The sequence below is a fragment of the Marmota marmota genome, unplaced genomic scaffold, assembly GCF_001458135.2.
Source record: "Marmota marmota marmota unplaced genomic scaffold, marMar, whole genome shotgun sequence".
In the NCBI taxonomy this organism is placed as follows: domain Eukaryota; kingdom Metazoa; phylum Chordata; class Mammalia; order Rodentia; family Sciuridae; genus Marmota; species Marmota marmota.
The window spans coordinates 2030133-2043964 of record NW_026000077.1 but is presented as its reverse complement, the minus strand read 5'-3'; the positions used below and the strand labels follow the sequence as shown (position 1 = coordinate 2043964).

General features: G+C 35.9%; 1 protein-coding gene across 1 annotated transcript in view; it reads right to left on the bottom strand.

Moving 5' to 3' along the window:
- Positions 1 to 13832, bottom strand: part of Magi3 (membrane associated guanylate kinase, WW and PDZ domain containing 3) — a 299449-nt gene that overhangs the window by 90448 nt on the left and 195169 nt on the right. Inside the window, exon 3 of the mRNA XM_048814597.1 lies at positions 4727 to 4843. Coding sequence (XP_048670554.1) covers positions 4727 to 4843 — 117 coding nt within the window. The remainder of the gene's footprint in view (positions 1 to 4726; positions 4844 to 13832) is intronic.

Sequence of the window (13832 nt, the reverse complement as noted above, 5' to 3'; positions counted from 1 at the left end):
TAGAAGTCACAGTTAAGCAGGAGTTGGGAACTTAGGATTTCCCCCATCTGGTCTGTTTCAAAGGTTCCCCGCTGTTGACCACGGTTTGGGAATTTCCTCTGGTTGCCTGTTTTGTGTTTATCTGCTATTGCCTCTTTTAAGACATGGCCAGTACTGCACTGATTCTGAGTAGTGTTGGGAAAGATTGTGGCTGGTCAATTTAAAGGTTCTGCTGGCCATGGTTTGGGGGCTCCTCTCAGATTGTCTCTCTCTCTCTGTATTTCTTTTTTGTACAATCTTGCAATTGGAGTTGGCCTGTCAGAGGTAAAGTGAGTTGAACAAAGGACCACCTATAAGTCTGTCTACCATAATGTTTTACTGTAATGATCTGGCTTTTAAATAGATTTCTAGATTATTATATAATCTTGCATTTGGAGTTGGTCTGTCAAAGGTAAAATAAGTGGAAGAAATTTATATGTGCAGGTCTGTCTGTTTTAAAGGTTCCTGTCTGTCAGCCCTAGTTTTGGTGATCCTCTCTCTCTCTCTCTCTTTTTTTTTTTTTTGTGTGTGTGTGTGTGTGGGGAGTCTGTTACTGTCCCTTTAACACATGGGCCATACTGCATTGATCTTACCAGTAGTCTCTTGAGCAGAGAGATCTTAGCTGCATGGGTCACCTATGGGTAAAAGCTTGTCTAAGAGAAAGAGGATTTACTGTAATACAATCTGGCCTTTAAATGTTTTTTTCTGGATTATTACACAATCTTGATGTTGAAGTTGGTCTGTCAGGGGTAAAGTATATGAAAGAGATTCTGTATGCACAGGCATTGATGGAGTTGCATGCTAAGGGGTCTGAACCATAGGAACCAAGATGAAGGTGCAAAAAGGCACTGCCTCTGGTGTGAAGGATAGCAGAACACCAGAAGAAAGGGTTAAAAAGATTTAAATCTTTTAAACCCAGTACTGGCTCCCAGCACTGTTGCTCAGCCTGCAGCTGCATCTCATTTCACTATGGTCAAGGACACTACCCCTAAACCCTAAACTGGGGGACAGGGCAGGGGGATATAGAAAAGCTGCTGGGCTGCAGGACATGGCCAAAGAAAACCTGGCCTCTGTGGATAGAGACTGCTGGCCACAAAGGATGTGGCAGTAGGTTCCAGCACTGTCAGTTTATGACCGGGGGATAGGAATAATCTCCCTTTTTAAGACCTGACAGGAGAACCAATTGGCCAGGGGATATTCATCACTGGGGCAAAGCAATTCTTGGTGTATTAGTAGCTCATCAAACTAAATGCCCAGGGAGACTGGCAGAACACATAACTGCATCCAGAAAAGGAAAATACAGAAACTAAGGCCAACCTGTGTTTTGTAGGCAGCCTCCACAAGGGGGTCTCAAGGAAAAATAAAGAAAAGGATGAAATGGGCCTCCTCCATTGTATCAATATGCCTAGTATAAGAAAAAGGCACCAGGGCTGGGGATGTGGCTCAAGCGGTAGCGCGCTCGCCTGGCATACGTGCGGCCCGGGTTCGATCCTCAGCACCACATACAAACAAAGACGTTGTGTCCGCTGAAAACTAAAAAAAATAAATATTAAAAAAAAAAAATTCCCCCCCCCCCCCCTCTTTAAAAAAAAAAAAAAGTAAACGAAAAAGGCCACAAAGGAGCCTCTGGGTACAGCTGACAATGAGGAACTCACTTGTTAAGTTGATGGCATTATGATTATGGTAACGGAGACAGGCCAGGCTCAAAAATATCCTGTGCTCCAATCCCCTGAATGTAACCTAGGAGGAAAAGATTACGGTACAGTTTTTCTGTATATGCTGGATTGTCTAATCCTCTCTTGGGATGAAATTTGTTGTGTAAATTAAATGCACAGATAACATTCATAAGGTCTGTTTTAGAATATGAATTTAAGAAACGGTCCAAAAGTAGAAAAGATAAAAGAAAGTTATAAGTATGGAAATATATTGTAGTACAGAAAATTCAAAGGTAAAAGAAATGTTTCTGGATGAGGAAGTATTTTGTCTGGCAAATTAATATTCTTTTGCTAAAGTTCAAGATGAAAGAGGGCAAAACTAAGATGTAAAGAAGTTTTGAACATTTAAGTAAGTCGCAGAAGGTTTGCAGACCGTCAATCTCAAAAAGTTTGTGTTTTGTCATTAAATTGGCTATAATTAGCACATTCAGTTAGAGTTATTTGAACTTTAATGTACTTATATGAAGCAAAGTCTGAAACATTGATCTGCTCTTACCTATTGATATAGTTTTCTTGTATTAAGTTTTGCTACTTGGGGAAATTAAGTCTTAAAGGAATTAGGGTTTGTACCTGTTTTAAAATCTTAAATGATTACTTTGTAACTGGTTAAACAAACAACTGTTATTTAGGTTTTACCCAAAATATATGTGACTAGATATATGTATGCATCTGAGAACTAACTAAGCCTTGTCTAAGTGTTATGTAAAAGTTTATAAAATGAAAGTTCATGTAAGTTTAAAGGCAAGATAACTAATAAGTGCTCTCTTTTATACATTTTATCTGACATAGAAGGTCCACACTGTCACTTGAAGACCTATCTTATATCTGTTTGCTTTGGCTAAGTCAACTTCTGATGATTAACACTGTTTGCTAAAAGTTATAAAAGATTTAAGGCTAGACTTTGATTATTGTTAAACCATTCAGATCTGTGATTATTGTTACTGTACATTCTGGATTCTAAACTGTACTTTAAAAGTTAAATTTAGTTAAATGTAAAGCTTTGGAGAGCACTTTGCCAAGTTGGTATTCTCAAAACTAAAATTAGGTGCAACACAATTCTTGGGTTTGTATGGAAATAACAAATTTGGTTGGTATTTATTTGTGTATTTGATGTTATGTAGCTGGATAAAGTAACCTATTCTCAATAAGTTAAATATACAATTTTGTGTTACTCTTCACACTGGAATTACAATGTAAATGTATTTTTGGAAGGTATTAAGGAGAGCCTGATTTGTTTAAAGGTGACATTGTAAAACATGGAATCATTCTGCCACTTTTTCCACAAAAAGAAAGTTAAAAGCTCTCTTAACCTTTCAAAAGAAAATTAATATAGATCACATTTTCCTACTTTTGTGAATATCTATAGTCATTTTTGAGTAGATGCTGGACATTGTGGATATCATATTATTCAGTGCCATCATTTTGTTGTCTTCTATTCAAAAGTAATTTCTTTTGAAATTAATAAGAGCCCAAAATTTAATAAATGTCCAAATAAGAGCCCAAAATTTAATAAATGTCCAAACACACAGCAAAGAATAAAGGTCACAAACTGCTAAGATGATCCTGCGAACTTTTCTGGGGAAATCTAATGGAGAATAAGCTTTAGACAACCACAGTTGCTTAAGAATAAGCTTTAGACAACCACAACATAAGGACTGGGGTAAAACTAAATATGCATTTACTCACAGAATAATAATGATGATTACAAAGGGGAAGGTACAGTAATGCAAGAGTTGTTTGCTTTGCAAATGTAGACATAGCTCAATTATCAAAAATCTGTAAGAATAAAGATATAAACCTTCTTAAAAAGAGAGAGATCAAATAAAATAAGATTACATAGAAAAAGACTTATTATATACAAGACTTCCATATGGTAAAACAGAAAAACATGGTAGAACTGAGGCTAAAGATGATGATTACATCAATAAATATTTTAAAAAGTTTCACACTGGTTATTGAGTAAAGATCAGAACTGCTTGTAAAACAAAGAGATCAAAAATTTTTAAGAATAAAAAAAATTAACAGGTACATTACATAAATAAATTTTAAAGAAGGCAGGAGTTATATTTCTGAAATTTGACAAGTTAGACTTATGGAAAGAAATTATAGACAAGGAGTCATTTAAGGACAAAAAATATTTTATACCATGCTAAGGAGTCTGGACTGAAGGATAAATGACTGACCAGAATCATATGTATACTTTAAAAATGAACTGGACTAAGGTGACATGAGAGGGAGGGAATCCAGTTAGAAGGGGTCAAGAGACAAATTGCTGTAGTGCCTACTCTAGCTCGAGTGGTTTACACACAGGTTAACATTTTAATTTTGGTAACAACTATATGAGGTGTGTCGTGTTATTCTCAATTTATATATGGAGACTGAGGATCAGGAACATTAACTTGCCCAACTGAAGCAGTGAGTAAGATCCTGGAGTCAAGATTCTGAACTTAGTTTTACCTGGCTGGTACTTTGCCACTATATGATACTATGGGTTTGTTTGTTTGTTTGTTGTTTTTAAAGTGGGGGCAAGGAGAAAGAAAACAAAAAGAAAAATACTCTAAGCAAGAAAAGGTAAGGGTCTAAGGAAATGCAGAGGACCAGAGGAATATATATTTTTAAAACATAATTAGAGGGGCTGGCGTTGTAGCTCAGTGGTAGAGCACTTTGCCTGGCATGTGTGAGGCACTGGGTTCGATTCTCAGCACCACATACAAACAAAGTAAAGGTCCATTGACAACTAAAAAAATATTTTTAAAAACCCCAAAACATAATTAGAAACTTTGGTGACACAATATATTCTTCCAATTTTTCTACTTTTAAAAATCAAACCTCTGAAGTTCTCTGAAAGTTTTTCTCCTTATTTGTGTTTCATTCTTGTCCCCAACTTAGTCTTCACAATTTATGAGACACTGGATTCTAAATTATTTCTAAATGTCTTATTAGTTAAGCAAGGATATTTCTGCCTTGTTTCTTTTGTTCCATTACATACTTACATGGAATGGTTCTCAAGTAGAGATTATCTCTGATCACTTGCTGCAGTTTGTGGTCAATTGATCCTTTCTGAAACTGAAGACTCAGGTAATGTCGCAAATCTTTATTAATCACTTTGCCTACAAGAAAAAAAGAAAGAGAAAACAAAACATTACAACTGTTAGATGTCCACTTAAATATGGAAGCTAAGGACTTAATACCTTTAAACTATTTAATTATAAACAGGAAAAAGAAATCAGAATATTTTACATAAAGAAGTAATACCAAGGACCTCCCCGCCGATCCTCGAAAGAGCCAAGGCCCAGGCCCTGGCCCAGGACCGCCCCACCAATACTCCCCCACCCCCAGCCAAGGCCAGGCCCCAGCCCAGGACCACCCCCACCAATCAGCAGACCCACGCAGGAACCCAGGCCTACCCCACCTCCATCTTGGAACACTGCAGCCATAGCCATAGCCTTCCCCATGCAGTAGCCTCTACCTTGGGACAACAGATAGGGTCTGGAGGCAGCTGCATCTCTGAATAGGAAGCCCACCCTTTCAGCCCCATCTCTGAAAGTGGTTGCATCCATCTTGGGACACCCTCACTGCTATCTTGAGTTATCTCTGCTATTGCCACCACCACCTTTAGTTTAGTTGCAGTAGCATTTATCGTGAGACACTGGCGGGAGTTTGGAAGCCCAACACCAAGGTGAGGTACAGGTAATCTGCATGGACACTGTAAGATAGTGTAGAAACTGTAATACCTCAGATATGCAAGAAAGGAAGACAACATGAAAAAACAAGGGAGGAAAGTGCCCCAAACAAACCAAGATACTACAATAATAGAATCCATGGAGAGCGCAGTTGATGAAATGTCAGAGAAGGAGTTCAGAATGTACATAATTAAAATGATCTACGAATTAAAGAATGACCTAAGTGAGCAAATACAGGGAAAAATTGATCACTCCAACGAAGAGTTGACAGCAAATACAGGCAACCACTGATCACACAAACAAAGAGATAAGGGAACCACTGCAGGCAGCAAAAGACTACTTCAAGAAAGAGAGAGAGATTCTGAAAAAAATCAGAAATCCTTGAAATGAAGGAAACAATAAACAACATAAAAAACTCAACAGAAAGCATCACTAACAGACTAGATCACTTGGAAGACAGAATGTCAGATAATGAAGACAAAATATATAATCTTGAAAATAAAGTTGACCACACAGTGAAGATGGTAAGAAACTATGAACTGAGAATTATGGGATAACATCAAAAGACCAAATCTAAGAGTTATCGGGATACAGGAAGAAAAAGAGACTCAAACCAAAGGAATGCACAATCTCTTCAATGAAATAAATTTCCCAAACATGAAGGATGAATTGGAAAACCAAATATAAGAGGCTTACAGGACAATAAATGTACAAAAATTCCAACAGATCTACACCAAGGCACATTATAATGAAAATGTCTAGTATACAGACTAAAGATAGAATTTTAAAAGCCACAAGAGAAAGGAATCAGATTACATATAGGGGGAAAACAATTAGGATCTCTGCAGATTTTTTAACCCAGACCCTGAAAGCTAGAAGATCCTGGAACAAAATATATCAAGCTCTGAAAGAAAATGAATGCCAACCAAGAATCTTATTTCCAGAAAAATTAAGCTTTGGATTTGATGACAAAATAAAAACCTTCCATGATAAACAAAAGTTAAAAGCATTTACAATTAGAAAGCCTGTACTATAGAACATCTTTGGCAAAATATTCCATGAGAAGGAAATGAAAAACAACAATGAACATCAGCAAAGGGAATCTTACACTAAAGGAAAAACCAAACAAAAGAGAAACCAAGTCAAGTTAAATATCAAAAATAAACAAAAATGATTGGGAATACAAATCTTGTCTCAATAATAACCCTGAATGTTAATGGCCTAAACTCACCAAATCAAAAGATTAGATTTAACAAAATGACTCAACAATATGCTGCCTTCATGAGACTCATTTCATAGGAAAAAGACATCCACAGACCGAAGGTAAAAAGTTGGGAAAAACAGACCACTCACATGGACTGCAGAAAAAAGCAGGGGTTTCCATCCTCATATCAAATAAAGTAGACTTCAAGCCAAAGTTACTCAAAAGGGATAAAGAAGGTTTTCATACTGCTTAAGGGAACCATACATCAAGAAGACATAACAATTATAAATATATATGCCCCAAACAATGGAGCATCTACATTCATCAAACAAATTCTTCTCAAGTTCAAGAGACAAACAGACCACAACACAATAATTCTGGGTAACTTTAACATGCATTTTTCACCATTGGATAGATCTTCCAAATAAAAGCTAAGCAAAGAAACCTCAAAACTCAATAATACAATCAATAACATACTCTTAACTGACATAAATAGACTATTTCATCCATCAATAAATGAATACACTTTCTTCTCAGCAGCACATGGATCCTTCTGTAAAACAGACCATATATTATGCCACAAAACAACTCTTACCAAATACAAAAAAGTAGAGATAGTACCCTGCATTTTATCAGATTATAATGGAATGAAATTAGAAATTAATGATGACATAAAAAAATTGAAGCTAGTCTAACACCTGGAGACTAAATAATATGCTGTTGAATGAACAATGGGTTGCAAAAGACATCAAAGAGGAGATTTTTAAAAAATCTTAAGAGGTAAATGAGAACACTGATACAACATATCAAAATCTCTGGACACTATGAAGGCAGTACTAAGAGGAAAATTCATTGCATGGAATTCATTCCTTAAAAGAAGAAAAAGTCATCAAATAAATGACCAAAAATTATATCTCAAAGCCCTAGAAAAAGAAGAACTAATCAATACCAAAAGCAGTAGAAGAAAGGAAATAATAAAAATCAGAGCTGAAATCAATAAAATTGAAACAACTGAAAAAACTGACAAAACAAAAAATTGGTTCTTCGAAAAGATAAATAAAATTGACAAACCCTTAGCTATGAAAACAAAGAGAAGGAGAGAGAAAACTCACTAATATAGGTGATGAAAAAGGAAATATCTCAACGGACACTACAGAAATATAGAAGATAATTAGAAATTATCTTGAAAATTTGTACACCAGTAAAATAAAAAATATCAAAGACATCAGCAAATTTCTAGAGTCATATGATCTGCCCAAACTAAATCAGGATGATATACACAATGTAAACATATCCATTTTAAGCAATGAAGTAGAAGATGCCATTCGATGCCTACCAACCAAGAAAAGTCCAGGACCAGATGGATACACAGCTGAGTTCTACAAGACCTTCAAAGAAGAACTAATATCAATACTCCTCAATTTATTTCATGAAATTGAAAAAGAGGGATCCCTTCCAAACTCATTCTATAAGGTCAATATCACCCTGATTCCAAAACCAGACAAAGACACATCAAAGAAAGAAAACTTCAGAACAATATCTCTTATGAACGTAGATGCAAAAATTCTCAAAAAAAATTCTGGCAAATTAAATACAAAAATATATTAAAAAGATAGTATACCACAATCAAGAGGGGTTCATTCCAAGGATGCAAGGTTGGTTCAACATTCAGAAATTAACAAATGTAATTCATCACATCAATAGACTTAAAGATAAGAATCATATGGGGCTGGGGTTGCGGCTCTGTGGTAGAGTGCTGGCCTCACATGTGTGAGGCACTGGGTTCGACTCTCAGGACCACATAAAAATAAATAAATAAAGATATTGTGTCCATCTACAACTAAAAAAATATTATAAAAAGAGATAAGAATCATATGATCATCTCAATAGATGCAGAAAAAACATTCAACAAAATATAGCACCCCTTCATGTTCAAAACACTGGAAAAACTAGGGATAACAGGAACATATCTCAACATTGTAAAAGCTATTTATGCTAAGCCCATGGCCAACATCATTCTAAATGGAGAAAATTAAAGGCCTTCCCTCTAAAAACTGGAACAAGGCAGGGATGCCCTCTTTCACCACTTCTATTTAACATAGTTCTTGAAACTCTAGCCAGAGCAATTAGACAGATGAAAGAAATTAAAGGGATACGGATAGAAAAAGAAAAACTCAAACTATCACTACTTGCCAACAAAATGATTCTATACCTAGAGGATCCAAATAATTCCACCAGAAAACTTCGAGAACTAATAAATGAATTCAGCAAAGCAGTAGGATATAAAATCAACACCCATAAATCTAAGGCATTTCTGTACATTAGTGACAAATCCTCTAAAAGAGAAAACGACCTCATTTACAATAGCCTCAAAAACAAAACAAAACAAAACAAAAAAAGCCTTGGGAATCAACTTAACCAAAGAGGTGAAAGACCTCTACAATGAAAACTATAGAATGCTAAAGAAAGAAATTAAAGAAGACCTTAGAAGATGGAAATATCTCCCTTGTTCTTGGATAGGAAGAACTAATATTGTCAAAATGACCATACTACCAAAAGCAATATACAGATTTAATGTAATTCCTATTAAAATCACAATGTCATTCTTCACAGAACTCGAAAAAGTGATCATGAAATTTATTTGGAAAAATAAGAGGCCCAGAGTAGCCAAAGCAATCCTTAGCAAGAGTGAAGCAGGTGGCATCTCTATACCAGACTTTAAACTATACTATAGAGCAATAGTAACAAAAATGACATGGTATTGGCACCAAAATAGACTTGTAGACCAATGCTACAGAATAGAGGACACAGAGAAAAACCCACATAAATAGTTATCTCATACTAGATGAAAGCACCAAAAACATATATTGGAGAAAGGATAGCCTCTTCAACAAATGGTACTGGGAAAACTGGAAATCCACATGCAGCAAAATGAAATTAAGTCCCTATCTCTCACCATGCACAAAACTCAACTCAAAGTGGATCAAGGACCTAGGAATTAAACCAGAGACCCTGTATTTAATAGAAGAAAAAGTAGGCCCACATCTTCATAATGTCAGATTAGGCCCCCAACTTCCTTAATAAGACTCCTATAGTGCAAGAAATAAAATTAAGAATCAAAAATGGGGGGCTGGGGATGTGGCTCAAGTGGTAGCACGCTCGTCTGGCATGCGTGCGGCCCGGGTTCGATCCTCAGCACCACATACCAACAAAGATGTTGTGTCTGCCAATAACTAAATAAATAAATAAATAAATAAATATGTTTAAAAAAAAAAAAGAATCAAAAATGGGATAGATTCAAACTGAAAAGCTTCTTCTCAGCAAAAGAAATGATTAGAGAGGTGAATACAGAGCCTACAGAATGGGAGCAAATTTCTACCACATACACATCAGATAAAGCACTAATCTCTAGGATATATAAAGAACTCAAAAAACTTGACACCAAAAAAACAACTCAATCAGTAAATGAGCCAAGGAACTGAACAGACACTTCTCAGAAGAAGATATACAATCAATCAACAAATAAATGAAAAAATGTTCAACATCTCTAGCAATTAGAGAAATGCAAATCAAAACTACTCTAAGATTTCATCTCACTCCAGTCAGAATGGCAGCTATTAAGAATACAAACAACAATAAATGTTGGTGAGGATGTGGGGGAAAAGGCACACTTATATGTTGCTGGTGGGACTGCAAATTGGTGCAACCAATATAGAAAACAGCATGGAATGGAAAAAACCAAGGAATGGATCCACCATTTGATCCAGCTATCCCACTCCTTAGTTTATACCCCAAAGGACTTAAAAACAGCATACTACAGGGACACAGCCACATCAATGTTTATAGCAGCACAATTCACAATAGCTAAACTGTGGAACCAACCTAGATGCCCTTCAGTAGATGAATGGATAAGGAAACTGTGGTACATAAACACAATGGAATATTACTCGGCATAATACATAAAATATTAAAAGAGAAAAAAAATTATGGAATTTGCAGGTAAATGGATGGAGCTGGAGAATATTATGCTAAGGTAAGTAAGCCAATCCCAAAAAACCAAAGGCCAAATGTTTTCTCTGATATGTGGATACTGATTCATAATGAGGATGGGGGGAAGCATGGGAGGAATGAAGGAACTTTAGACAGGGCAAAAGGGAGGGAGGGAAAGGAAGGGGGTATGGAGGTAGAAAAGACGGTGGAATGAGATGGACATCATTACCCTAAGTATATATATGAAGACATAAATGGTGTAACTCTACTTTGTGAACAACCAGAGACATGAAAAATTGTGCTCTATATGTGTACGGATGAGTTGAAATGCATTCTGCTGTCATGTATAACAAATCAGAATAAATAAATGAGTATGAAAAGACAAAAAAGGGATACCATTATTATAGGTAGTATGATTAAAATATGTACCTGCAATATAATGTAGGTATAATTTTACATGGTATGAAGAAAAGGTATAGGTCTGAGAATATTATAGATATCCAAGGTAATTTAATTCTGTCCCATGGCTTTAAATACCATCTACATACCCAAATTTCCAAATTCATATCATGTCTCTATCCTTGACCTATCTCTACCAAGCTCCAAACACATCCAACTCATTCATATACATCGTAGATATACCTGGAAGTTTCAAATAAGCAATTTTCAGACAGCCAAAATAGAACTCTTACTTCCACCCTCCAGCAGTATTTTCCTCTCCCTGTTTTCCCTGTCTTAGAATATAACAACACCATCAACTGGTAGAATAAGCAATAAATCTAGAAGTCACCCCTGATCTCTCCTTTTTATTTCTATCCCCTATATCCAATCCATTAGCTACTTTGTCAGCTGTATCTCCAAAACATCCCATTGCTCTTTATTTGCATTGATGCCACCCTTATCTAAGTCACCATCATTTCTCAACAGTATTTTTCTAATCATTCTCCATGAATTTATTTTATCTCCTTCCTGCCTCATCCTTCACATGGTAGCCAATAAGATTTAAAATGCAAATTAGATCAGCATTCCTATTCAGCCTCCTCACTGCCACCAGTCTCCAGCTCAAGGACTTTCTGTTGCAATTGGAATAAAATCTAAACTCCTGTTCAGGACAAAGAAGGCCCTACATGTTCTGGCTTTGGCAGTCTCTGACCCTAACTTCTTCACTTTTCCCCCATCTCAAATTATGCTCCACTTACTGTGCCATCTTTCTGCTCTTTGAAAAGGTCAAAACTGGGCCCCATATCAGGGCCTTCTGCCTGTCACTAGATTGAACAGTGCACTTGCTTGACTACTATAGACAATGTGAATAAATAATAGAGTCAAAGATTTTCTTTGTAGGAAAAATGGGAGATAAATAGAGGAATATTAGGGATCTCAAAGAAATAGCAAACAGAGGATTGTAGAAAACTCACAGCAGTGAATTTGGAGCTTAAAAACAGAAATCAAAGCAGTCTAAACACTGCTCATTAGACAAAACTTAAGATAATAAGGAAAGATCAATATTAAGACAAAATAGATAATCTCACTGAAATAAAGAGATGACTAGTTGATAAAGTATACTCTTTGTTTTATTTGGAACAACACACTTATGACAGGTAAGGTAAACCAAAAGGTTACTATAGACCAGTTCATTCTAATTATTTTCCCATAATATTACATTTCTAACCTTTTCTTTTGCTCTTTTCTAACGTGTGAATAAAAACATACTCTATGTGGGACGGTGTTAATATAAGCAGGAAATCACTGTTTCTAAAGTTCAAATATAACATTCAGACCCTAGACAAATAAACACAAACCAAAACAACTCCCTCTTTCACCTTGCTAAAAAGAGACAGTGAGGAAGGGGGAAATCTTTGTGATTGAAGGAAATAAATCTGAAAGGTGTTTATAGGAATGAACATAGAAGAATCCCAGAGGTTGATTCTGTCAGTCATTTAGGGGTCCCATTAATCAAAGTCTAATTTAGATAGAATTTTATCAGTACTTGTTCATTGGCATGTAGAAGAAATTCATAATACTGTATAGTCTCATTGCTTACTGAACCAAATTTATCTATTAAACAGTTCATTACATGCTTTAAAAATCAGGAAAGAGAACTGGGCGTGGTGGCATAGGTCTGTAATCCAATGACTGGGAGGCTGAGGCAGAAGACCACAAGTTCAAGGCCAGCCTGGTCAATTTAGTGAGAGCCTGCCTCAAAATAAAAAATATGAAGGGCTGGGGATGTAGCTTAGAGGTAGAGTGCCTCTAGGTTCAATCCCTAGTACCATCTCCTTCTGCCCCACCGCCCCGCAATAGTTAAGACTATCTCAAATGCATGGTAATTATTACACAACTACTTTGGTTGCTATCGATGCTTAAAAGTGTGATATTCAGAGAAATTTGGTTAGAGTTTTTGAATGGACAAAGAATGCATCATTGTTTTTTTTCCCCCCATTTAAAATAATGACATAGACTCCAATATCCAAAAAATCTATCATTGGACATATTTTCAGAAAAACACTTAATATGGACAAAGGTTAAACCTCTCCAATTGGAGAAGACAAACTGGGACTGGTGCTGTAGCTCAGTGGTAGAGCACCTCCCTAGCATTTATGAGATGCTAGGTTCAATCGCCAGTACCAAGGGGAAAAAACTGAAATCAATACTTAGTCTAACTCATGATTTCCTTTTTATTTTTAATTTAAAGCTTTAAGATATGGCACAACTTAGACCTAACTATAAAATGCTAAAAACCCAGATTGGATTTTAATCTATAAAAATAACAGCCATTAAATTAGATACAATTAAAAGATACAGCCACAATAAAATCCTAAATCACAAATTATATAGCATAATGGGTCTCTTAGGGTGAATGGAGTTGAAACAACCCAATTCTTGTTTTAAGGGCCTATGAGATCTTGAGGTGAGTTAAAGCACAAAGAGATAAATTTAAAGAATAACACCTACAACTACCAAGGCTGGAATCAAAATGCTGTTTTACCCTCATATTCAGTGATTCTAGATTAATGCTTAGAGAAATAGTTAAATAAAGAAAAGGGTGAGAGAAAATTTTATTCAAAAATGTGATATTTTATCTAAAATGTACAATCATGGGCTGGGCATGTAGCTCACTGGTAGAGTTCTTGCCTAGCATGAGCAAGGTCCTGATTTGATCCCATGAAAGAAAAGAAAAGAAAGGGAAAGGGAAAGGGATAGATGGGCTAGTACAGTGCTTGC